The sequence below is a fragment of the Mixophyes fleayi genome, chromosome 8 (genome assembly GCF_038048845.1).
Source record: "Mixophyes fleayi isolate aMixFle1 chromosome 8, aMixFle1.hap1, whole genome shotgun sequence".
NCBI classification, from domain to species: Eukaryota; Metazoa; Chordata; class Amphibia; order Anura; family Limnodynastidae; genus Mixophyes; species Mixophyes fleayi.
The window spans coordinates 20261302-20289136 of NC_134409.1; the positions used below are offsets into that span (position 1 = coordinate 20261302).

The 27835-nt window shown below is 40.3% G+C and overlaps 1 protein-coding gene across 1 annotated transcript; it reads left to right on the plus strand.

Annotated features, from left to right (window-relative positions):
* On the plus strand, positions 1 to 27197 carry SLC5A9 (solute carrier family 5 member 9). Its single transcript, XM_075184020.1, has 15 exons — positions 1 to 122; positions 820 to 891; positions 5095 to 5199; positions 6354 to 6518; positions 9281 to 9386; positions 14009 to 14089; positions 17056 to 17261; positions 20266 to 20401; positions 21484 to 21591; positions 22351 to 22501; positions 23863 to 24031; positions 25165 to 25380; positions 25986 to 26112; positions 26237 to 26308; positions 26515 to 27197. The coding sequence occupies exons 1-15, from the start codon at positions 9 to 11 to the stop codon at positions 26721 to 26723; spliced, it is 2037 nt and encodes a 678-aa protein (XP_075040121.1). The 5' UTR covers positions 1 to 8; the 3' UTR covers positions 26724 to 27197.
* Positions 27198 to 27835: the final 638 nt, after the last annotated feature.

The window sequence follows — 27835 nt, forward strand, 5'->3', positions numbered from 1 at the left end:
CAGGAACAATGGACAATGCCACAGAAGCCCCACCGACTGGTCTTCAACCTGCTAAGTTTGAGACTCCAGATATTATTGTGCTCGTGGTGTATTTTGTGTTTGTCCTTGCAGTTGGGATATGGGTAAGTCATTCACTGTCATTTACCAATACGTGCTTTAAAAACCAAAACATTGCTGAGTAGGTTGCTCTCTTGAGATACAATCCTGTTTAAGGGTACTCCCCTTGTACAGAATCCACATGGAATCACTGTCATGTAGACTCTTCAGTGGGTAATGAAACATGAGGACTTAGCAATATCTCTTGTGAAACTCTATTGTAGAAGATTAAAAACTAGCAATTGTAAAATATTAGTTAATAGTACCCAGATATTCGATAAATGCTTGCCTGAAACACCCCATTACAGTAATGTTTTGTTGCAAAAATAAAAAAATAGAACACAGTTATTTAAACTGATATCCTCCAGACTCCGATGCTGACTTGGAAATGACTTGACCTATGTACAGGCAGATCGAGACAGTAGAAAAATCAATAGCAATGTTAGCAAATCTTATCAGTTGGTGAATATCAATGGCTGGATATCTCCTTTAAGGCCATTTAAACAAATAAAGTTTTCTATATTCACCTTTTGGGACATGTTATAGTGGTATGTGAACTGATGTAAAGACTTAAAGGAATTCCTGAGCAAATGGCAGCAAAATATGAATGTGTTTTTGATATAGCATTAAATGAATTAAATAAAATAAAATAAATTATTAAATTAATTAATAAATTAACAGCAATTAAAGAAGCACTTTAACCAAATGTTTTATTTCTTGTAGTCCTCTGTCCGTGCGAGCCGGGGGACAGTGGGAGGATATTTTCTAGCTGGGAGATCCATGACTTGGTGGCCAGTAAGTATTGGTCCAATATATAGAATAATAGAGACATTCTACTAAAACGACCTATTGGAACAATATTATATGTTGCATGGCTTTTCCTGATCAAAGCAATGGCTATTAAAACAGCTCTCCTGATTTTTTGTGTAACCCCCTGACGCTGTATATAATGTGGCGGTACATGTGTTGACAATATCTCTCTTGCCTTGGCTAGCGTTTGGGAGTAGATGACCAGTGGGGTCCCGAACATGCGGCTCATCCAACAGATTGTCATTCATGGACAAAGGTGTTGTAGGATGGTGGTGCAGTACATAAAGTAAATAAAGTGAGCGCCATCTTTTCTATGGAAAATAAAATAACTTTGGTCTCCCCTCCGGCACCTGTCCTAAGCTAAGGGTTAACGGTTAATCAATTATGTGCATCTCCTTACTCTTCCTGCACCGTGGCTTAAGTGACAGTTTTTGTAAAATAAAATAGGTTCCTTCCACCCAGCATTTGCACACTTTTTGGGAATAGTCACGTTGTAATTATAATAAATGTAGGTTCATCATCTTTGCTCCTCCTGCACATAACTCAAATATACATTTCAGGCACAGGTAAATGTAGCACTCAGAATACAGCTACTCAGAAGGCATTGCAGGCTCTCCTGAGTGCAGTAGTTCCACAGGTCTCTGCAACCCGCTGACACACATATCAGTATACCTTCCATGTGTCCCGATTTAGGCTGTACATCCCGAATGAAGGGCTCTGTTCCTTAATCTCTGTTGGTGGGAAAGATGGAAGGAATGTCTCACTCACTGCTGCTCTGCATAGCAGCGGTGACCAGGTGCACACGTACCTGCCACTGGTGCACGCGTACCAGTCACTGGTGCGCTTGTACCTGGCACTGGTGCACCCGTACCGGCCACTGGTGCACCCGTACCGGCCAGTGGTGCACGCGTACCTGCCACTGGTGCACGCGTACCTGCCACTGGTGCACGCGTACCTGCCACTGGTGCACGCGTACCTGCCACTGGTGCACACGTACCTGCAACTGGTGCACCCGTACCTGCCACTGGTGCACGCGTACCTGCCACTGGTGCACATGTACCGGCCAGTGGTGCACACGTACCTGCAACTGGTGCACCCGTACCTGCCACTGGTGCACCTCGTGGCCCTACCTCGCCCTCCTGGTAACCTCTGCCTCGCGATATATATTTCCTTTTGTTTTCTAAGAGCCCCATAGTTGAGACTCTAATATGAAATCTCTGCAAACCACTGATTTTACTGAGATATCACCTTATGCTTCAGTGATGTCACTGGTTCCTAGGGAATTGATAACTGCTAATTATTACAGTGAGTTAAGTAATTGTGTAAAATGATACTTACTATTTATTGTTTCATTGAAGTAGCCGCTTAGGTCAGTGTCAGACAGATGTTTTAAAACGCAGTAACTGTGACCAGGAAACCGCAACATTCTAAATCGAGGAGTTGCTCAGTCAGCGTAACATGAGAGGGGAACGCGGTTCCTCTGTCACACAGTAATGATTCTGCTGTCAGAGGCTTAAGTTCTAACATATTAGGGACATGTTAATTTACAATAATGTTAATTTACAATTTGCTAGTGCAGAATTAACTCTAAACAGAGTTTGTCTTCTGATATAAAGAGGTTTAGCAAAAAGCACCAGAGAGAATCCTATTATTTATGTGCTTTACTGCTTCCTGATATCTAATATGTAATATATGTAATGTCATAAGATCAGGACAAGGAATGATCAGTCACATCCGAGACACTGACTGGGCTGCTTAAAAAAAGGAAAATGTTGCCTTACAATTTCTAACATTGCAGTAGTCCCTGTGTTCAGAGCCGATGAGAGGAAAATAGTCTGTTGCCAAATTTTAATCGTCATTGTCCCTTTTGCCCAAAACTGTGCCATTAAAACAATTCTGCTTGCTGGGTTCCTATCAGACTATGCTATCATTGGCTAATAGCTGTGCAGATTCCTGTTCTGCACTGAACTTGGATTAGCATGCCAAGTTTATGTACAGGGCAAGAGACACTGCTGTCAGCAGTAGTAGGTTTATGTCTAGATGTCACTTTATGGATCCCAAGTGAGGTAGAGCTGGGTAGGGCCGCCAGCACAAGACCACAAGACTATGAGCCAAGCAGTGGTTGATCTACCATTGGTGCAGCAGGTGCTGTATACTGGGGCCCATGGAGAAAATGGGTCCCGCTGCACGGGGAGCTAGCGAGCCGTGGGCCCCGGCTCCCTCCTCCCCGCTTCCCTGCATCAGGGCCCACAGGTTGCTAGTTCCACCTCTGGAGCCAAGGAATAGCCCCCATTTGCTATGGCTTCAGGGATAACATGTAAGGTCCTAAAACTAGTCTGCTTTAATATGCCTCCCCCACACAACACACAGCGGGAGGTGCCGCTCAGACATACTGATTCATTAAGGAAAGTAAAGCAAAAAAAAATGAGTAACTTTGAACCTTGGCAAAACCATGTTGCAATGCAAGGGGTGCAGATGAGTTTATTATTATACTTGATAGCTTTATTTTTACACTGACATTAAAAGTTGATCAAGGACATAGCCTATCCCAACTATAAATCTGTCCCCACATTTTAAATTTACCTCCACCACCAAAGCAACATGGTTTTGCCAAGGTTCAAAGTTACTAATTTTTTGCTTTACTTTCCTTAATGAATCAGGTACACTGTATATAATAAAATATTTATATTTTATTATTTTTTTTAGTTCTATTTCTTGCTTATTTTTACTTTATTTATATATTTGTGGCCCTCAACTCCTTAGAGGAGCTAAATATGACTTTGTGGTAGAAATATTGAAAGTTACCACCTAAAAGAGGACACTATATGATGTCAACAGACCTTAGTAAATAAGAGGCAAATCCACAGTGCTAAGAGAGATATTATTTCAGCACTTATCATACATTTTAGTAAAAGGTGAAGTTTTCTCTCTACTGTTTCACAGCTTAATAAGTGGATACCTATCTAAGGAAATCATTTTGTGCATTGTGTGTTACTCTCCCTGTACTTTGACAAGTGGCAAACTCATGATTATTTGTCATCGTTACAGATGTATTCTGGATTATCCCCAACATAATTACTGTAGTGTTTGGCATCATCTACGCTATTGCTGCAATACTTTGATAAATACAAGGAGCTGCCAATGTCTAGACAATGTATTAATATTTTTCTTGTGACGCCACCTTCTGCAGTGTTAACCCTTCATTGGTAATTATTTAAACTTACCCATAGTCCTCTCTTTACAGTCGTCAGAAAGAATCCAGAAAAAAATCTAAAAATAAGGGAGAGCCACCCAAAATAAAAATGTATAATATTTATAATTTTGTAGCCTCATACTGATCACCCCTAAAACTCTCTAAAATATATAGACGAGCAATGATGTGGAGAAATTAGCACAAATTGTTCTTTTTGTGGCAGAACAGGCTGTTTTTACAGAGATGCAAAGTTTTGGTGATACAATCTTCAAGTAACAACTGTTTTATTAGTAACAACTGGTGTTAACCTTTTTTGGAATGCAACTTGTCATCTCCCCTGTATTGTGAAACAAAAGTAATTTGCTGAATATAAAGTTGCCAGGATCAGAGAGAAGACATCAAACTAAGACAATTATAGTTGAGGCTCTAAATAGTTCCGAGCCAACAACACTAGTCCTATTATAACTCAGAGAAATGGTAGTATTGGTGTTGCATGGGTAATTATTGCTCACATTCACTTTTAATAATCAATCGAGTAAACATTTACATAAGCTAATGTTTAAAAAAAGAGCTAAACCTTTAAAACCTATGTGACAACGTCCGTGTAAAGTGTAAGGTAAGCATATGTCTTGTCCTGTAATGTAAGTGCTCCTAAGTCCTACCAATTGTAGGAATTCCATCGTTGAGTTTCCCAGGTGGTATAGTCCCTAATGGCCATCAACATTTTCAAAACAGTTTTTATGTGACCATCTGGATGAAGCTGCAATGGAAACCAAACAGTAAATAAACCTTCATCCTCTATATCTACTGTAAAATGTTAATGCAAAATAGGGGTTTGTTTCCCCAAGACAGAATACTGTATGCATAATCACTATAACAGACATCACCGATAATCATAGTGTTCTTATAAACCCATGCATAATACAACGCCTTTACATTTCAACAACCACAACACTTACCATGAAATACCTGAACCATTGTTTCCTTTCTCCCAGATTGGAGCATCTCTTATGTCCAGCAATGTCGGCAGTGGGCTATTTGTTGGCCTGGCCGGATCTGGAGCAGCGGGAGGTTTGGCCGTCGGAGGTTTTGAATGGAACGTAAGAAAACATTGAGCGCGCTCTGTTAATGGCATCCATATATATTCCCAGGGGTGCAACATCCAATCCAATGCCCCACAGCAAAAAAAATTTTTGGGCTAGCCTACCAATGCTGGTCCATCCTGCGGAGACCCTGCTCTGCTGACCATGTGACGGAGCATGCAAAGTGAATGGAAATAGGGGTTCACTTTACATACACCATCCCAATACATACTCAGAAGAGCAGGAATGGGTATTCAAGAGGGGATGGTTCAACATGACTGGGTCACCCTTACCTCAACCCCATAGCCACTCCAGTAACTGCTACAATGCTAGTTCCATCACTAGTACATTTTGACTCAAAAAATGTTTTGTTCAATGTAAATAACTTGAGGGTATGTTCCTTATGGTTTAAAACACAGAATGCAATAAAACAATTTGTGTTTCTTTTCTTTGACAGCTTGAATCTCTAAATGTCAAGACTCCATTGCCTTAAACCATTTACTACTACATATTACACTATTGACAACAGGAACTTGTCCTTTATTTGAACTATAAATAGTTTTACTCAAGTGCTTATGTAACTGGAAAAATAAATAGTTGATAACATGGCTTTCCACCGAGTTGTCAATTTCTGATTTCCAACTAAGCTGTCCCTTGACAACAGTCTCCATGTTGCAGTTGTCAACTCCACCTTTACTTTCTTATTTTGCATTTGGCTTCTTAGCCAAATGAGACAGCTGATAATGATAAGGAAAAAGGGAGAAGCAGACAATTGTATCCTAGAAACTATTGTTGAGAGACAGCTTAGTCGAAGCTAAGAAAAATCTATAGCAGGGTGAACATTTAAATCAACCTTAGATACTTTTGTGATAAATTCACTGTTTACTTCTCAAAACATACCTTGGAATTTAAGGCTAGAGAGGTGCAGCGGATCCGTATTTTGTTGTTCAAAGTATTACATATTGTACTAGAAGAACACTAAAGAATCAATATATTTTTTAACTAATGTAAATTAAATAAGTAAATCAGAATTTTGAAATACTGACGCCAACCTGTTGTTAGACATTAACACCATCTTCCTATTTAGTCATATAAGGAAGGTGGCTGTGTGCAGTGACTTCTAATGAAGTGTTTCAATCTTACTCTCTAACACTGGTAATATTTTATCGAAGGCTTCTTGGGTGCTGGTCGCTCTTGGGTGGATTTTTGTGCCAGTTTACATTGCCTCAGGAGTGGTCACTATGCCGGAATATTTGCAAAAACGTTTTGGTGGTCACCGGATTCGCATCTACATATCTGTGTTATCACTCATCCTCTACATCTTTACCAAAATATCGGTACGTATCCTCTACAGCAGCAAGGATGGTGACGGAAGGGTGATAAAACGCTTGTATTATCTAACCATGTGATTGAGGTTCTCTGTATACTTGATTAGTATTATATTTATATGACAATTAAATATTTGCTGGTAATGCAGGCCACCTGCACTTTACAGTGTGCAGTAAGGTATAAAGTTTTCTATTGTAATGTGACAAGTTGAAGCATTTTATGTATTGTACTGATTTGTCTATATTACTCCCATGAGAGTTGTCAAGTCATAAAATGTTATATTGATCCACTGATACACAGTGTAATTTTTCCTTAATCATTTACGTACCAGATAGGACTCCTGTAAGTATGATATTTGAGAAGATATGACATTTTCCTGTGTCCTTTTTTCCTTTCTTTCAAACATATCCCAGCTGCCCAGCCTGCTCTCACCCCTTTGAAATGTCCTGAGATGTCACAGAACTTTGAAGACTGTGAGGGGTCTGTTTTGGATATTATTGATGTTAACGTAAAAGATTCCAAGAGGTTTTAGCTTTTACGACCCATGCCATAAATTGGTATTGGGCACTCATCTGCAGCTACACCTCTGGATATCTCTATTCATGAATAACTAATGGGTAGAGCAGAATTTAGAGATAATCAAAGAGATAACAATGTAATCTAGTTCTTCCCTCTCAGGTTTTATCCCATGATTAGGAACAATGTTCCTGTAACACATATTTGCAATTTTATATGACATTTTGACCCATTTCCCTTTACATAAGTTTTAGAACTCCTCATGACAAAAAAATACCTCCTCTTCAGTTAATTGAAAATTCTTCACAGCCAGTCTTCCAGCCTCACTTCTAGTGGGATTGACTAGCTCACTTGCTTGGAGGGTCCCAAAGAATGCCTGCACAAAAGCAGCCCAGAATACAGTTGCTTCAAATTGGGACCACCGCACTCTTTGAAGGCTGTTAACAATCAACACTATCAACTTCGATGTAATAGGCTGCCACAGTGAGCCCTTTCCATCCAACCACCTTTAAAGCCCTTTGTCACAGCTAACCAGCCTAAGGACTAACACAAAATGAAATAGCTGCCAGCAGTCCCTCTGCTGAGCTGGCTGCAGACCTGCTTTTACTCATCTCCAATAAGAACTGCTCCATGGCCTTAATTTGAGGTATTCCCAGGGACCATAATCCTTGTGCCTGTGTGAAAGTCACCCTAGTCCTTGCAGTAGCTGGTCCAGGTTTTCCTCTCCATAGAAGCTTGGATTAGCTCAGCACTCCTGCATTCACTAACTCCGAAAAGAAAAGTGGGTAGGGCATCTGTAAGAGGTCACCTCCACCTGTGGATACAAAATGTTGTAATATTAAATCTAGACGATGTATCTGCTATTCCATTCGTAACCTGTGAGATTACTTAGCTCTCACCCAAATGTTCCATTTTAAACATCTCAGCCCCATAGCCTTCATCAAAGCTACTACAGGGGGTAGATTTCAGGGCTTTTTCAGAATGTAAACAGACTGTATCTTTTCTCATTGTCGAGTGAACTCAGATTTTCAATGGGAACCTGTGTGCTTTTAGGTGCAAGGAAAGCAACTGGGGCCTGACTTAGAATGGAATGTAAATCCATTCGCTATGAATAGAAATACTCATTTCATACTGCGCAAAATGCAGCCTTGTTTATAGCTGATCTTATCTTACTTGTGGCCCCTTGCTCATTGAGAGGTGAGTGGGGGGCATTGACGTGTAGGCTGAGTACAGATCCTTAAGTTATTCCTTTCAGAATTTGTACCTTTGTACGTCCCAATAGCTTGGTGTAAATTTCCACAGGCCATAGGAACAATTAGGTATTACTTATACAGGACTTTGCGTGCAGTATACATTACGTAAGTTAGGATGTTCATTAGTTAATGCACCAAAAATGTTTAGATGGTAGCAATATACACAGGAGTCATCCCTGTTGGTGCAGAGGGTGTTTAAGCATCCATAGAATGTCTGTTGCCGCTGCCACTAGCCTTGTTTATACATGGCATTTTTCAGTCATACGGGAGTGGGTTAATGTCTTAAAAAATTGGCTCTTATGGCAGTTTACACCTGGAAAAGATGATTTGATGGAGCCTGTACATACTAGGCAGGTGATTATGGATTATGTGTGTATATATATATATATATATATATATATATATATATATAATCTATATATCTATGAGAATTAGGGGTGTAGCCACTGGGGCCCAGAGGTGAGGGGGCAAAGTTCCCCCCAAGGCTCCAGCAGCACTCTGCGATGCCATAATTCTGCTGTGACAATAGTCCACTTCTGTGCATTCACCATACCCCATCTGCTCAGAGGCACCACTCTGTATGTATGTATATATAAATTTAAAAGCTGTCCCTTGACAACAGTCTCCAAGATGCAGTTGTCAGCCCCACCCCCACTTCTACATTATATTGCAATTGGCTGTCTTAACTAACAGCAGCTGAGACAGCCAATCACAGGAGGAAGGGTGGAGCTGACTGAAAATTGTCAAAAAACAGATTAGCTGCAGCTAAGACAAATCAGCACTATATTATATTGGCTGGAACCATATTAACCCTGTCAGGTTATTTTAATGTTTTTAAACGTATATTGTCTGGCTCTACTTCTCAATGAACTATTTCATTATGCACAGCAAAGTAAGTAATATATTTTTCTACAGCAAACATATCATCTGCAAATACAGTTCATAATATCAGCCTAATAGATTAATTGAACTGTTTATTTCCTCTTTGTTTTCTGTTTCAGACAGATATTTACTCTGGAGCCCTCTTTATCCAGGTCTCACTGGGTTGGAACATTTACCTGTCCACGGTTATATTACTGGTTGTGACAGCAATTTACACTGTTGCTGGTAACTATCTGTATGTTGCATCTAGTTTATATCAATACAGGGTGGTAGATGGGATGAACTTTGGACCTCAAAGTGGGGACAAAAAAAAAAAAAATCAAGAGCTGTTGATAGAAGTCTTAATTGAAAGACCACCAAGCCTACAATGCAGTATAAATCAAATGCAAAGACATCTAATGGAAATATGCCTGTATTATGTCAGAAGATATTATCTGTTTATGACTGTTCAATATGAACACTGTGTGCTGACCACGGAGCTAAGAACCAAACAGCATGGGTCTTGGTCATAAAACTAATTACGCCATACTTACCCACTTTTGAAGGCAGCTGTCCGGGAGGGGGTCCGTCGAAGGGGCGTGACCACGTGCGGTGCACTGTTAGGCTCCTCCCCTGTCAATCTTACGTAATTTCGGCCAATCGCAGAGGGGGCGGGGCCACGATGCCGTGTTTAGCCCCGTCCCCACCCATCTTCAACAACGGAGACAGCTGGATCCGGGATTTTTGCCTGCTCTCTCGGGAGTCTGGGAGAACTCACAAAAATTCGGGAGTCTCCCGGATATTCCGGGAGAGCAGGTAACTATGAATTACGCAGGCTGTAATTGACAGCCAAGGTCCTGTGATGGTGGTGCTAGTCTGTATTGTAGTATCTTGTTGTCATCTAGGTAAATTGGGGCCATGTTGCATACAACACATGGGCCTCATCACTCTTGCAACCTTAGTAGTTAAGTCATTAATTTCCAGTTCAGGAAGACTCCATACAATGTACTCCGCGGTCTTATTGACAGGGGGCCTTATTCATTAAGTAAAAAAATTGAGTAAGTAGTCTCCTGGTCAAAACCATCTTACAATGCAAGGGGTGCAAATTAGTTTTTTATTTTGCACATGAGTTAAATATTGTCTGTTTTTTCATGTAGCACACAAATATCAACTTTAAATTTCTCTGTACAAATAAGCCATCAAGTATTTGTGTGCTACATGACAAAACTGACAGTATTTAACTTATGTGCAAAATAAAAAAAACTAATTTGCACCCCTTGCATTGTTATATGGTTTAGTCCAGGAAACTACTTACTCAATTTTTTTTACTTAACTTTCCTTGATGAATCAGGCCCAGGATGTCTAAATATGTTGGGAAAACTGCTGTATCTCAAATCGTACCACCCAACTTTGTGTCACTGTAAAGGAGAAGTGGTCATGCTACACGGGGTGCATTCACGTCCCCTTCTGAAGCATCGAGCTACCTCCAACTCCGTCAGTACTGTGCACAGCATTGCAGGGGCACCAGTCAGTGGGAACATCTCCAAAACTGTCCTGCCTAAATCGGGACAGCTGGCATTCTCAAATATGTTTAGCTCTGTGAGGCTTCATCAAGGACCACCAAACTAAATATATAATTGGCTTTATATAAGAGAGATACCTGTATACATTCACAAATATATATATGCAGAAGGTTTAAGAATTATCAGAACTGAAATTGCCTGAGATGAGGCTTTTGTCATTGGGGTGACTTTTCTCCTATGCACACTAGACTTCCTGCTAGTAGGGCCATTAATCATCATCATCAATTTATATAGCGCCACTAATTCCGCAGGGCTGTACAGAGAACTCATTCACATCAGTCCCTGCCCCATTGGAGCTTGCAGTCTAAATTCCCTAATATAGACACACGCTCACACACAGACAGACAGAGAGGGAGAGACTAGGGTCAATTTTTTATATCAGCCAATTAACCTGCCAGCATGTTTTTGGAGCGTGGGAGGAATCCGGAGCACCCGGAGGAAACTCACTCAAACGCAGGGAGAACATACAAACTCCGCACAGATAAGGCCGTGGTCGGGAATTGAACTCATGACCTCAGTGCTGTCAGGCAGAAGTGCTAACCTCTAGGCCACTGTGCTACAACGGCATTGCATTTACTACATCTGGTCCCAGAATGACTGAAACAGTATATAATAGCTTGTAGCACAACGGATTCACACACATTTTAAGTTTTGATGCTCTTTAAAGTAAATTTGAAAAGCACAAAACTAGTGACTTCTCAAGGAATTACAGAAACTTAGACACTTGAGATAATATAGATTGAAGCTGCATTTCCATACTCAAAAAGCTGCAATTCTTTCTGTAGTTGCCTTTTAATAAACCTTTAATTAACATTAAAGCCTATCAGCTACTGACTTCTTGTTATACCATAAACTCACGTCTGCCCTTTGTCCGGTCCATAGTGACAGGAATGTGTGCTAATTCTTTACTTATCTACATTGTTAGGAATGTGAACTAAACACAGCAGTTGCTTAGACAAACAATCATTTTAGTCTACTGACAAGCATTGCGTGTCCTGTCTGGTAGCACTTACTGGGTCCAACAAAACAAGCTATTGGGAAACATAAATTGAACATAATGTTTATAGTTGTAATGTTATACTAAAGTTCATGGACAGATTGGGAAGTTAAAGTGATCCTGGAAAATATTCTGCAAGTGGCCTCATGCTGTAGGTGGCTTTGACTGTCTGCTGCTGCTGGTGTCTTAAGCTTGGTTTCTGCATGTCTGAATCCTGGAATATTGGGGCTCAGTTTTGGGAAAGAGATAGGTACTTTTCACCCCCTGGAAAGCCAAGTAATAACAGAACTTTCTAGGCCTCCCATCCTGCAACTATCCACAATATTACATTGAAATTTAAATATTATCCTCCACATATTGTTATGGCCACCAGTGCGGCATAAACACATAGAATAGGTAGACGAGGTCTTCACCTTTAGCAGCCGCCTTTCCTGTAGAGACTGGTTATGCTCACAGGTACTCAGATGCCCCCAGGTCTTATGCTCAGAGTAGTATGTGTTTATGCTTACACGGTAGCGCACAGGTATAGGAGGTTGCACACAGAGTAGCGACAGATGTCAGCGGACTGGGCAGGGCACCAGAGGATATGTCAGGTATAGGCAGAAAGATCAAGGTCACAGGCACAGGTTCAGGGTCCAGGGACAGGCGTAAGATCAGGGTCACTAGCAGAGGTTCAGAATCCAGGTTCAGGCAATAGATCAGGGTCAGGAACACAGGTTCAGAGTCCAGGAACAGGCAAAGGTCATACACAGGTAATCAATCTCAGGTTAAACACCAAACACAGGAACAAATAGCAGGCAGCAGTACTGGAGACAGGACGCTATAACCAGCAGTGAGGCCCAGATCTCACTGCCTTAAATAGTACTAAGAGCCAATCAGGACAGAGGAGGATAGGGCTGACAATCAGCCTCAGGAGGCAGCTAATTAATTACTAGCTAGAACTAGCATAGGTAATAACATAACCAGAAAGCATGTATAAAAATATAAGTGAACCAGTTTAAATCATATGAGAGCTCCCCCTGGTGTTGGAGGATGTCCCTACACCCTCTAACATCTATGCCACAAGGATAATAACAGAGCACAAAAAACTAAAGCACACGCCCGGCTGCTAGTTCACGCAGCTCGTGACACATATAATACATAAACCAATATTGCAATAGTAGATGCTACGAAAGATTATTAGCTCCATCAATCCCACATTACATCAATTCACCTCCACCCCTACATTCCTACTCCATCCCATCCTCCGACACATTCTTACCTGCTCTGCAGACTTTCTAATAGTCACTTAATCTGTTACAGTCACCAAAGCTGGGTACACTATTTCTGTAATGATTTCACCAGTGATTGAAAGTCCTGATCAGCATGCCTTTCTACCTTCAAATCTGTGCTCTTCATCTCTCATAACCATCTGCTGAAAAGATTGTGACTCTGCACTCTATACAGATATACAATGCTGGTCGTGAGTGTGTACACACTTCCACATTTACCTGATGTCGTTCCATAGTTGATAGTGAGTTTTAGGAAGTTCATAAAACCAAATTAACAGATGCAACGTGGTTTGGTATGATATAACATGATCGTGGAAGCGTACAAACTCTTGCAATATCTGAAGAAAAGGTCATTAATCAATTCCCTATCATCTGTGTGGAGTTTGTATGTTCTCCACGTGTTTGCGTGGGTTTCCTCTGGGTACTCCGATTTACTCCCACATTCCAAAAACATACTAGTAGGTTAATTGGCTGTTATCAAAATTGCCCCTAGTCTCTCTCTGTGTCTCCGTTTTTTGATATATACACCCTACCTCTGGCAATCAGCTAAACCCAAATGTGGACCTGTCTTTTCTACCAAAGAGACAGTTCTTATCAGTCACCTAAAACTGATACATTTAATCTATATCTTTATGCGTGCATTTTTTATATAATATATCATTGCCTACCACTGGTTTAGCGTATATGCAGAATTTCCCTAATAACCAGAGAATGTGCCTGGTTTTTAAAATTTGTTGCAGGATAAAATATAATTTCTTTTTGCAAGTGCCAATGAACCTTAACCAATTTGAAGAAACATAATATGATGAGGATTATAGTGCCACAGGTCCAGTAATGCATGTGACATGCTTCAATCCCTCATCTCAGCAGCAAAGTTTCCCCATAAACTATTTTAAAATATTGACACCTATAATTATGTATAAATATAATATATGACGGTTATACATGGTAACAAGCATCTTTATTCCAGATTGAGCATATACCTTATAAAGTGTTTAATATCCTTGCATTAAACAGGTGGGTTAACTGCAGTGATCTACACAGACACCTTGCAAACTGTTATCATGGTAGTCGGAGCTTTTATTCTCATGTTTATCTGTAAGTATTCTGCCTTTTTACTCTCATCATCTCTCAAAATATAATTTTGGTTGTGTTACTTTTTAATATTGCATTGATTTCAGAGACATTTATCAGTTCTGAGCGCACTAACCACCTACGTACAATAGAGGCAACAATATATATGAGAATGGACTTTGAATAAATGGCACTTTGGCATTAGACCTATTGTGCCTCAATAACGCTACTAATCAAAATGAATAGAATGTATTCTCATTGGCTCACATGACAGACTCAACTGTGCATGTGGGCAGGGGCTGACCGGGCTGGGAGCAGGGGGGACATCTGCCCCCCAGGCCGGTTCCATAGTGGGCTACCTTGAGCTGGGTCACTGGGTCTCTCCCCCCAGGGCTAAAATATGACAGCCATTTCCCTGCATGTGGGCAACATAGGCAGTAAGCAGGGGCGTAGGAATTGTGGGGGCAGAGGGGATAGTTGCCCCCCATGATTTCTGTTGGGTGGGCATAGACTCTGTTTTGCCCCCCCCATGAACTTCTACACAAAATCCTTCATGCTACTTTCTGAAGTCTTGGTATCTGTTCTAAACTTGTGAAACTTTTTGAAATGATAGATTGTCTTAGTATCACTACCAAGTGTTCCAAGTGTTCCATTCATGAACATTTAATAAATAACCTGTATTGATGATGAACAACTATTCACTTTACTTTTACCCTGAATTTCGTGCGGTGCGTCCAGTAACAAAACATGAGATGTAGCAATTTAAATGTATAGCGCATACCATAACCTGTGAGACAGTGACTAGAGATTTAGAAATACTCCCAATCCAATGAGATTATGCTGTCAATGAAATCTGCATAAAAATTAGGATAAGGACTATGAAAAATGTACATTTTTAAGATGAACAATTGAATTTATCAATCTTTCTAATAGTTATTGTAATAATTGGTAATTAAAAAAAACCTTTTCATTCCTACGCCCCTGGCAGTAAGTATATTAGACCTCATTATAGCAGGTATTTAAGATACCATCAATTACCCTGAATTTTGGCTCAGATTTTTCAGATCGAGTTTAATACAAGCAGATTGTTGATTCACTCCAATATGTCAGGCTCGCTTGTAGCTCAGGCGTATTAGACTTACCCTAACTCTATAAAAATAAGGAGGTAATTTGTGACGTCCACGTACTATGCATTGCAAATCCCTTTGGTTCTGTACTATCTGACAAGCTCAACAGACTTCAATGTCCATGTCTACTAATATCTCCATTATATTATCTGGTTTACTTCTACATTTTTGGGGGATATCTGACTGTGCTTTGCCGTTATAATTCCATTGTCAGCAATGACAATATATGCAAACATGGTAGGACTGGATTAAGATTCGTAGGCCCCTCAGGGTGAGTAATTTGTGTGTGGGGAGACTGCCATTAAAATTTCATTGTCAAAATGATATACTGGTGTTATTATGTTTTTATATAATATGTCAACCAGAATTATGTTTGTTTCCTAATTCCCTACAGACAAATGATATGAAAACAATTCCAATGGCTCTTTACAAGCTCTGATGTAATGTAACAAGCGCCCTATATAGCACACAACACAACAGATAAACTTTTAACATATCACAGTATTTATCAAAATAAATCATCTTATTCAATTTATGGTTTTCAACTAAAGCAAAGCATGTGTCCTTACTTTCTGAGATTAAATGTTTCAATAACATCTTTGAAGCCCAGTTGTTGCATTGCATCATGTTCCATACTCATTAATGTTCATTAAACAGGACGTATGTAGCCCCCAATACCTCTATACAGCCAGTACATGCACAGGCTGGCGAACACTACATTGGCTGCTCGCAGGTAACGCTGTCTGTTCCTTGTCAGAGCACACAGATGGGTGAGCAGCTCACAATGCCAGGCTGCGCCATAACGAGGGCACTGGCTAGGGGAACAATTCATTTTTGGGGTCCTGGTGTCTGGGGGTCCCAGAGCTACCTGAAGTGTGTGTGTGTAAATTTTCTTGGCATTTGCAAGCACTGAGTCTTTTTCAGAAGCAACAAAGGATGTGCCCCACAGGGTCATAACTAGACATTTGTTGGCTCTATAGAAAAAAATTTGATGAAGCCACCAAAGTTTTTAGGAATGGACAAACACAGCTCCCCTCACTTACATTGTCAGGAAAAGTCAGAGTACACTTCCCATCTGAGCAGAATTTATTTGGTAGCCCTAGAATGCTGGCTCACGTGCTTGGCATTTTGGGTCTTCAAATGCCTTGCGATGTTATCAGTCACGAGACAGGGATCTCATTAAGGCCCTGATTCGTCTTCAGAAGTAAGTCCCTTTGTGTGCCGTATCTTGCGTGAAATAGCATGCTCAGGAACGAACATTACACCAATAATCATCATCATCACCATTTATTTATATAGCGCCACTAATTCCGCAGCACTGTACAGAGAACTCACTCACATCAGTGCCTGCCCCATTGGGGCTTACAGTCTAAATGCCCTAACATACAAACACAGACACACAGACTAAGGTCAATTTGTTAGCAGCCAATTAACCTACCAGTATGTTTTTGGAGTGTGGGAGGAAACTGGAGCACCCGGAGGAAACCCACGCAAACACAGGGAGAACATACAAACTCCTCACAGATAAGGCCATGGTCAGGAATTGAACTCATGACCCCAGTGCTGTGAGGCAGAAGTGCTAACCACTGAGCCACTGTGCTGCCCATTAATGCAAATGCACGCAATTCATGTCTAAATACAAATGATACTTACGACTGCCTACGACTTGAAGGATGGAAGGGGTGATGGAAGGGCCGGATGAACGTAGACAATGTACTTTAAGGGTGTGCAGAGGGACGGTGCCAATTCAAGTCCTGGGTTTCTCTAAAGTACGTTTATTTAGCCATACTATTTGTATACAAAGCAATCCTAATAAGCAGTGGAATATTATATAGATATTAACCTGTAAGTTCATTCTTGCAGCTTTTCACCATATTGGCTGGTACCCAGGACTGGAGCAGAAGTATATGGAAGCGATCCCAAAAATAATTGTTCCCAACACAACATGTCATCTGCCACGCAGCGATTCCTTCCACCTGCTGCGTGACCCGATCACTGGGGACCTGCCCTGGCCCGGTCTTATATTTGGTCTGACAGTGTTGGCCACCTGGGTTTGGTGTACTGACCAGGTGAGTGGATGGTTTAGAGAACCAGATATATTGGTATTGTGTAAAGCTAAATATATGTTGTTAACAATGTATTAAGTTTCAGAACAATGCTGGGAAAAACTGATAAACTCTATATTAATGTTTAAAATTGTTTATTGTTGCACATATACAACCGTATAAATTATGCGTAAAGAGAAGCCAATTGTTGATAAGCCCCCAGTATGCAAAACAGCTTATTACAAACTCTCTAACAAACCTGTTTGAAAAATGCTCTGAAAATAGAAACAACATTTCCAAACTGGAAGTCAAAGAGAAATGGAAAAGGAACTTAAATGATATATCTTAATACTATGCTTGTTTTAAATCCGATTTTGTTTTTTGAGGACACTGCCACCATTTCTTCCACTTGAAAGTAAGTAGATCAAAGGCATTGAATAAAAAGGTGTCAGTTATTTCCATTACACATAAATGATCTATTAGGATTTTTTTTGGTCTCCACCCTCGGAGGTCGTTCACATTTAAATTTAATAAGGATGTGCAGATGCAAATTAACTTGCTCCCCTTAAAGATGCGTCCTATTTAAAGTCACTCCAGGGCAAAAGAGTGGATGTTCGTGCCCTATAGCAAAATGTGGGCAGGTGGACGGTGATGTCACTCTCGTCCAGCCTGGCACATTATCACAAGAGGCCTCCACTCCATAGGGCCATGTCTGCCATACTCAAGGTAATTCAACCCTTTCTTATGTGAGTCTGCTGTATTACCCATTACGTACAATATCGCTTGAAGTCATTGTCGAGCTAAGCTAAGACTATTTAATTAATCCCTCAGTAGTGCAAGTTTTTGAGAGATTTGTTGTTTTAGTACTAGATTTAGATTACGAATTTCGCACTCAACAGACACGTGAGGCTTTAGGTGGATCATCAGTTGTATAAACTGGCCTCACAGAACAGATTTATGTGTACACTAGGGTTTCCCAAACCCAGTCCTCAGGGCTCCCTAACAGTGCAGGTTTTCTGGATCACATGTGATATAATTAGGACCACCTGTGGATCTGTTACAATGTGTCAGTCAGTAATGAATACACCTGTGCTCCAGCAAGGAGATATGGAAAACCTGCACTGTTAGGGAGCCCTGAGGACTGGGTTTGGGAAACCCTGGTGTACACTGTACAATAGTAAGGTTAATCATCAGTGGACTTGCATGAAAAAGACTCCTCTAGAACTCGATCCACGACTGGTCCATGATCCGACCATGATGTTTATTAGGTGATCAATCAATTCTGGAATATAAGAAGTGAGAGAAGAATGTGTAGTCCATCTCTTTACCATGTTGTGCTCTGCGAACGTTGCATACACTAGCTTGAATTCTATAAGAAGCTTAGATAATGACGAGAGGCTAATTGGGTTTTTACGTTGGGAGTTAGTGTTAGAAGAATGAGCAAGAATTACTGTCAGATCATGGAACATGTTGAAATTCCCCACAACAACTAATGAGCCTTCTTTATATTGGTCAACCAAGTTAATATTTCTCTAAGGCATTTTAATTGATGAGTATTAGGCTGGTAAACATTAACAAGTGTGAAAAAAACCTCATTGATAAAATCTCTTATCAAAATAAGATACCTGCTTTCCGTGTCTATAATTTCTTTAGCAGGAGGGATCATGAGCTGAGAATGAAGGAAATATTCTGTCTGATAGTTTAGAATTATTAGTCGATATTAAATGTGTATCTCTAATTTCAGTTCCTCTTGTTTCTGCTACATCAATAGAAGCATTGTGGGATTGTATAAGATCCTTAGGAGCCTATTCAATTGTTGGCGTTATAGCCAAAATTCTCGCGGCGCGCACATTATTACCGTCTTTACGGTAATAGTGCGCATAAATACCGGTATTACGGTACTTTTCTCGCTGGATTTCAGCTCACGGCTCAGGGAGCTGCGAGCTGAAATCCAGCTTACTATTACCGCAATAACGGTAATAGTTTTAACGCCGCGGGGAATTCAAACAATTGAATATGCCCCTTAGACTCCAGGTGGACTATTCGGTCTCCAACTTCACATATTTCATTGCTCAGATTTTCTTTATAGAAACAGTGAGTTGCTGCAAAATGTTCACTTTAATCACTGCAAAAAAAATCTCTAGCGCCCTTCTGTCATTGGACTGTCAACAAAATCATTTGTTGGGAACTCTTCATCCGAAGCTGATTGTGATATAGAGGAGCTTGGGCCATAAGCTTGTGTGGTGCGCTGGTGTCATTTTGGCTGTATGGAGCCTGTGGAAGCCATAGCTGAAAAAGCAAATGTATCACACTGTCCTCTATAACATTCTGCTGTCTGAACTCTAGGACAACCAGCACAGATAAGTTGGAGATATAGTGTTGTTACCTATGTGCCACGGTGTAATTGCTTCAGCAGTGAAGATATTAGCTCAGCTAAATCACATCCACACGGCTTGGACAATGGCTCTGTCTACCAAAAGAACTATATTAAAATACTTACTTGGAGCCTTATTTAGAGTTTGTTTTAGTCCCATATGAACATATACAGAACTTGTTACCATGCCCTACTGATAAATACCCTATGTTTATGATCCCTTGGTCTCTACAGGAAATAGCAGCCTACCAGATAGGCAAGGTTTGGCATTGGCCTCCTTCCTGTCACATTGTCCTTCAGCTTCTGTCTTCAAGATTCAAGAGAATAACTTCTGTCCCGGAACTCTGAATCTTGTTGATGGAGACTGCATGGTATAGTTGGGAGAAGAGGGGAAGAGATAACTTTGTCTTGCTCAGAAGTACAGTTTTCTGCGCGGCAGCCATTACAATTATCTATCGGTAGCCATAACTCGAAAAGTAAAGAAGGAAGGTAGGTGGTTCTATTGGACAAAATTAAATTTAAGGTGCAAAAAAACAACACGAGCCATGTGCAGCATAAAAAAATGCTTTCATACAAAGCAGACATAGGGTATTAGGTATTACTCTGTGACAATTTACAGCATTCCTATCTGAATACCTGACTGATATATTCCAGGTGATTGTGCAGAGATCTCTGTCAGCTAAGAACCTCTCCCATGCCAAAGGCGGCTCCATTGTCGGAGGTTATTTGAAAATACTACCCATGTTCTTCGTAGTGCTGCCAGGAATGATCAGCAGGGCACTATATCCAGGTAACGGTCCTATGTTTCTCTCAGTTACTGTGACAGAGAAGTAATACTGTAAAAGATAAAATGTAAAAAAAAATGTCATAAAAACATACATCTGACTTGCATTTATGCAGATAGAATCTTTGGGCCTGTTTCAGAGTGGAACACAAGAGCAAGCATAACTTGCAATTGAAAAAGTCTAATGCAAGCGTTACCCCCAGTGATAACACACTGTGCCCACTACACATGCCCCTACAATACCTCTCCTGTTATCACCATCTCAGAAAAATAGAGAACTTTCGTTTTTTTGCGGTTGGTAGACGCTCTGGAAAATATGCAGTGTGAAACCAAGAAAATTCACATCAAATTTTAAGCTACTTTCACTTTAGGACCACCTCCTTCATTAATTTAAACTTTTATGTTTTTCTCATAAAATACTAATCAATTTAGCTTCATTTATGTCGTAGATGAATTATGGTTATGCCATGCTAGGGCCTGATTCATTAAGGATCTTAACTTGAGAAACTTCTTATTTCAGTCTCCTGGACAAAACCATGTCACAATGCAAGGGGTGCAAATTAGTATTCTGTTTTGCACATAAGTTAAATACTGACTGTTTTTTCATGTAGCACACAAATACTTGATAGCGTATTTGTACACTGAAATTTAAAGTTGATATTTGTGTGCTACATGAAAAAACAGTCAGTATTTAACTTACGTGCAAAACAGAATACTAATTTGCACCCCTTGCATTGTAACATGGTTTTGTCCAGGAGACTGAAATAAGAAGTTTCTTAAGTTCCTTAATGAATCAGGCCCCTAGTCTACAAATCCATGTACTTTTCTGAGCAAATAGAACTGTAATTGCAACATTTTCTGCACTTTTGCAATTGTAAACAACCCTTATAAGGGTTTTTTGTAACTAAATGTTTTCGCTTAGCTTTTACCATTGAGTGGATACACTTTATAAGAGTGTATCTAACATCTTTTGCCGGTGGTTCTCCTCCTGCAAAACAAATAAATAAATAAATATAAATATGTATTTAGGTCAAGCCTGATTTAAAGCAATTTCCCAGTGTAGTAACTGTGCATCACATTCTCGACAGATGAAATCGGCTGTGTTCACCCTGACGAATGCCGGAAATACTGTGGAGTTGATGTCAGCTGTTCAAACATTGCGTACCCCAAGCTGGTAATTACACTCATGCCTGTCGGTGAGATGACAATTTATTATTTCTGTTGAAACTGGTTTACAATAGTTACTATAGGATTCTGTGGGGTCGATTTAACAAAGGGCTATAGGAGATTTTCCATCGATGCGATAAGCGCCAAAAGAAAACCTTCCACGTCGCCCAACTTTGTTAAATAGACCACCGTGTTTTGTAATTGAAATAAATTTTGTTACACCAGGGATCCAGTACAATTCAACAATAAATGTTAGGTGGGCTTGTGGCCGGGGCTACAAAATAGTATTGTTATCCATAAATGCAGAGGGATGGTTGTCACTATTTCCTATGGATGCAATTAATGCCAAGTCTGGCCAACCTGCGGCTCTTCAGGTGTTGTCAAACTACTGGGACTTGTGGTTTCACTACACCTGGAGAGCCACAGGTCGGCCATATCTGCACTATAGCCACCATTTATAGACCCAGTAAATGGATAAAACTCAATAGGCATACATGTTTTGCACCATATTATAATATAATTTATTGCACCACGTTGTAATATAATTTATAAATGATCAAAATACCACTACTAAGCTCCTGAGATGGAACTAGGCGTCTATCCGATCTCCATCATATGAGGTGCACACATCTGATGAATCTTCTGAACCACGGGAGAAGGCTCCTCCGTAGCATATTCAATATCATATATTTTGAGATCTTATACTGTAATAATGTTACTAGTCTATGCCAGTGCTTCAATGGTCATGCAATTATTCAGAGACATGGACTTGGACTGTTGCATTCTAGGTTTGAAGGGATTAATGATCGCGGTAATAATGGCAGCTCTGATGAGTTCTCTCACGTCCATCTTCAATAGCGCCAGCACCATCTTCACTCTGGATATCTGGCTACGTATCCGCAGGAACGCCAAGGAGAGCGAGCTTATGATTGTGGGCAGGTGCAGTATCGGTATTTATTTGATGCTTAGGAGGTGCCATTTTTTCAGACAGTGACAATGCATATCCAGCACTAGAATGGATATATGTCCACCAAACATGTCAGAGGTCATTTGCTAAGGGCACCACAAAACGTCATCATTTTCAACCACAGCGCTTCAGTAGTCCGCCCACTGCACATCAAGGTGCACACCTCCTCTCCGTTCCTTTCTTTTACATCCACAAAGTACGTGTACATGTGGGGACTCCTGCTCTGCTATTCTGAGCACTCTTTAGGTTTTCAGCCTAAAGAAAGAATTTCAGGAGAGCTATCAAAAATGGGATGTAATCATATCAGTGATGGCAGTGACAGCAGGGCTGTTGACACCAAAATGTCGACAGATTTATTCTGTCAACATGTTTAAAATGTTGACATTATGACTGTTAACACTAGTAATGGCGACATTTACAATGTCGACATTCAAAGGGCAATGCCAGTGGCAGTTGGCGTATTCCGGACAATCAAAGATCCTTGGCATGATTACAGATGAAGAATGAGGAATTTGGTGACTATTACTGGGAGGGGGGGGGGGGGGGTTACTAAAAATGCTTTTATTAAGTTTTGCAATTTACAAATAGATTACTGTTTTTTTTTATTTTTTCCCCAATAGAATTTATTTGGGAAAACTAGCTGTTTGGTTTATTTAAATTTTGTCTTGGTGCACTATAAGTCACAGCGGGCCCTGGGTGCCGGAGCATGCTGGCACTTGTGGTTCAAGTGGCAGCATGTCCTAGCAGCCATGGGTATGCTGGCAGCACTAGGGTTAATCTGTTGGGCATCGAGGGAAGGGTTGGGGTTAATGTTTGTGTTTTTTGTTTTTTTTTAATATTAACTATTTTGTGCCGGACCCGCCAGCTGTATTGCCGGGTTTGCCAGTTGTCGCTGGCATTGCCCTTTGAATGTTGACATTATGACTGTCAACATTACTACTGTCAACAGTCATGATGTCAACATTTTAAGCATGTCGATAGACTTAATCTGTCGGCAATCTGACTGTCAACAGATTCACCGTCGCCATATCGTAACCAAACCAGCAAGAGTAACAACCAACCCAACACAATGTGCCCTTAGCATAAGTTGTGATATAGTGGACCTCAGGTGTATGTGTTATAAATACTGTGTATGTTTGTGGGCCAGTTATTGGGAAGAAAATGATGTCTTACAATATGGCAGAGATAGAAAAGTTGTGGCTTTCCAGCTCAACTTGAACTGTACATCCCAATATGTCAAACTAGCCAAAGGTCTATGGTATTTACCTGAAAGACCAGGGTCGTAGAGGGTCAGCTCACTATAAATCTGTCTAATGCATGTTCTATCTTGCAGAGTTTTCATCGTCATACTGGTAATTATAAGCATCCTGTGGATCCCCATAATTCAAGCTGCCAACAGTGGGCTGCTGTTTGATTACATGCAGTCTGTCACCAGCTATCTCTCTCCGCCCATCACGGCCATATTTGTTTTGGCTATTTTTATCAAGCGGGTCAATGAACAAGTAAGTCTGTGCTTGAACTTTTCAGTACATTTTATAATGACAATGTCAGTTTAGGAGGTTTAAAAGTTATTAATTTAGGACCTTTAATATGTAATATTTCTGCTCTTGATAACATTGGGGATTCAAAATATCATACTATCTATCTATATATCATACTATCTATCTATATATCATACTATCTATCTATGTATCATACTATCTATCTATATATCATACTATCTATCTATATATCATACTTTCAAAATGTGCTTTATTGTATTGAACAGAGGGGTATGAGCATGTGGAGGTTCTCCCGTACTAAATAGGGTGTATACATTCACTTTGATACTATCAAAGGCAGCATCTACATGGGCAGCACGGTGGCTTAGTGGTTAGCACTTCTGCTTCACAGCACTGGGGTCATAAGTTCAATTCCCGACCATGGCCTTATCTGTGTGGAGTTTGTATGTTCTCCCCATGTTTGCGTGGGTTTCCTCCGGGTGCTCCGCTTTCCTCCCACACTCCAAAAACATACTAGTAAGTTAATTGGCTGCTATCAAATTGGCCTTAGTCTCTCTGTCTGTGTGTGTATATTAGGGAATTTAGACTGTAAGCTCCAATGGGGCAGGGACTGATGTGAGTGTGTTCTCTGTGCAGCGCTGTGGAATTAGTGGCGCTATATAAATAAATGTTGATGATGATGATGATTATCTACTCTAAATAAACTGTCAGTTGTTTATCTCTTCTGAAATGAATCACTTGTTATCAGCATGATGATTATGTTGAGGTTACAGGTCATTCAGCACTACTGGTCATTAACCCCAGAACTTCTCTGTAACCATGGAAGTTCCAGGCAGAAGAGGAAACTTCAGCAGGGTTAACAGATTTCAAAAGTGTAGCAACATTGTTTCATCAAAATAAAAAGAAACGGTAGCTGTGGTTGCCTCCTAAGTTCTATTGTAATGACCAAGAAGGGGACAAAGACGTGAAATCCCAGACTGTATTATATGTCCCCTATTCAGTATAGAAAATTAAAAATGTGTATGGAAGAAAGCAAAGTTTAAAGTGACATTTAAAATGTCCTGTTGGTGTCAGATTTAAAGTAATAATTCTGCAGTCTGATCACTGTCTATCTGTCTTCTTTCTACCCACAGGGCGCCTTCTGGGGATTAGTCATTGGCCTGGTTGTGGGTTTGATTCGAATGATTATGGATTTTGTGTATAGAGCCCCAAACTGTGGAGAAATAGACGATCGCCCTTCTGTACTCAAGGATGTTCATTACTTGTACTTTGCAATCCTTCTGTTTGGATTGACAGCGGTAATCTGCATTGTGATCAGTCTGTGCACGCCAGACATGCCTGATGAGCAGGTAAGTGGTTACTGGGTCTTTGCATGGTTTATCCCATATGAATAGGAAGAGCCAGACATTTACTAGAGGAAGAATATGCAGAGGTACAGCACATTTCATTAAACACAAATGCACCTAGTGTAGGCGCCTGCCTAGTACACACACAGGTCCGATAGTTTGGGAAGTCACTATGTCCATTATGTTGTGTGTTACCATCATCAGGATCAGCTTTCTCTAACTTTTGAAGCAACCCCTTCTTAAACTGCCACGTTTCTCTTAAATTACTACTCATTTGAGCTTCATTTATATCTTCAAATAGTCATGAGGGCGAGGGGATGTCAAGACTGTCTTTAGTACATGTGTTATATTTATATGTTTATATTACATTAGTATTTGCATTGCTAATAATGCACTTTTCTTCATAAAATGCACCTGAGGCGTCCAATCTCCACAATTCTGCAGCCTCTAAACCAGGAAAGGCCCATTAAATGCATCATCTCCAACCCTTGAAGCTCCTTTAAACATTTCATTCTGCAACTTCTAAAAAAACACCATCGCTACCTGGTATAAGAATCTGCCATACACGGCTGGAAGTAAATCGTAAGTTCTTATTTTAATGTCTTTAGCTTGGTCGTATGACTTGGTGGACAAGAAAAAGACCCAATGAAAATATTTACCTAAACGATCATTTGGAGCCTTCAAAGGACATTGCTTCCATCTCCTCAACCATTCCAGCTATTGAGAAGGAGCCAGGTGAGCCACCTTCTTAGTAGTTCCATCAGAACGTTTTTGGAACTCTTCGGATTCGTCTGAACATTTATCATTATCTTATTTTTCCCAGTATTACTTTAAATTATTCACATGTTTACACCCATAGCTGGAGGACTAATGCCCCAAGTTGATGTTATCCAAGATAGTTCTTCTGATCAGATTCAGAGAGTAGACTTTGGTGAGTGTAAGGTTTATTTGCCTTAAACTTTTATAATTGACAGATACATAGTTGTGTTGCATGTCTCTCATGTGTTCTGCTGTACCTCTTTGCGTGCTCTGGTGCATGTCTCTCGTGTGTTCCTCTGTACGTCTTTGCGTGTTCTACTGTGTGTTCCACTAGATGTCTCTAGAATTGTATTCATTAAATCCATCTTTCGATTGCAGCAGCTCCCTATCCCTGGTGGAAGAAGCTGTATTTCTGGTTCTGTGGTATATCCATGCAGCCTGAAGCCAAGTTGTCCAGAGAGGAAGAACAGAAACTACAGTTAAAGCTAACTAGTATTGAAGAAGAGCCATTCTGGAGAAAACTGTGTGATGTCAATGCTCTGATCCTCCTCACCATCAATATTTTTCTCTGGGGATATTTTGGATAAACCACAGCAAGCAGAAGGAACTATAATTTTGTAAAGAAAGGTACACAACCTATCATGTCAGTATTTACAGATATAGCATGTGTTCCAAAAACTGGGAGCAGAGCTCTAACCTTTTCCTAACACAGATAATGCTATAATAAAGCCTGCAACCATTTCTACCCATACAACTGTGTACCGGACATACATACCATGCTAAGGGGAACATTTGTGATAGTTCAGAGATTTTTTACTTGTTGATACTTTATATAAAACTTTCATGATAGCTGTTTGATCAACTACCTGAACTTGCAATATCTGTCTTTGTTTAATAGTCATTTCCTTTGTTAGTGATAATGGAAGCGTTATAAGGTTTCTCCTGTCTTGTTAGGCCTTAAACTAAGACATGTTCGTCAACAAGGTGCGAATAAGGCGTCTGTGGAGCGCACCCTAAGGGTACAGTCAATGTGCTCTGAGCACTAAGAAAATTAGGTTTCACTGAAGCGTATGGTTAACATTCTGTATACTTGGGCACTCGAGTTGGGACACATTTGGCAGCAGCTTCAGTGATAAAAACAGCTCAACTTTCTAATTTTTCATGAGCAGCTGCGTCTAAGGAGTAATCTCAGCAAGGAAATTCATGGTGATAACATCACCAACAAAGGACTACAGTGTTTGGAAGCATATCCTCCAGGCCATTGATATATCTGTGCATTATTTCAAATTGCAAAGCAAAACATGTGAGTAACCACAGATCAGTTTCAACCAGTGGAGTAAGCAGTTGATTTAATACTCCAGTTGGATTGCACTGCATAAACTTTCCAACACACTTGGCAATGTTCATTAGCAAGTTCAGTGTTACAAAGATCACATCTAATAGAATACCAAGCAGTGGAGGAAGGTGATGTAGTCAGATGAAGCATCCTTCACCACGTTCTCGACAAACAGACAAATGCACATATGACACCAATCTACGGAACTTTACAGCCAATGAGTGTTTGGAAGGAAGGATTCTGGGTAATGTTGTGGGAGGGTGACATTTTTATGGCATGGTTGGGAGCAGTCATTCTCCAGAAGAGGCAGCTTCAACGGTAATTGATACTAAATGGTATTGAGTGATCATCTTCATCCCATGT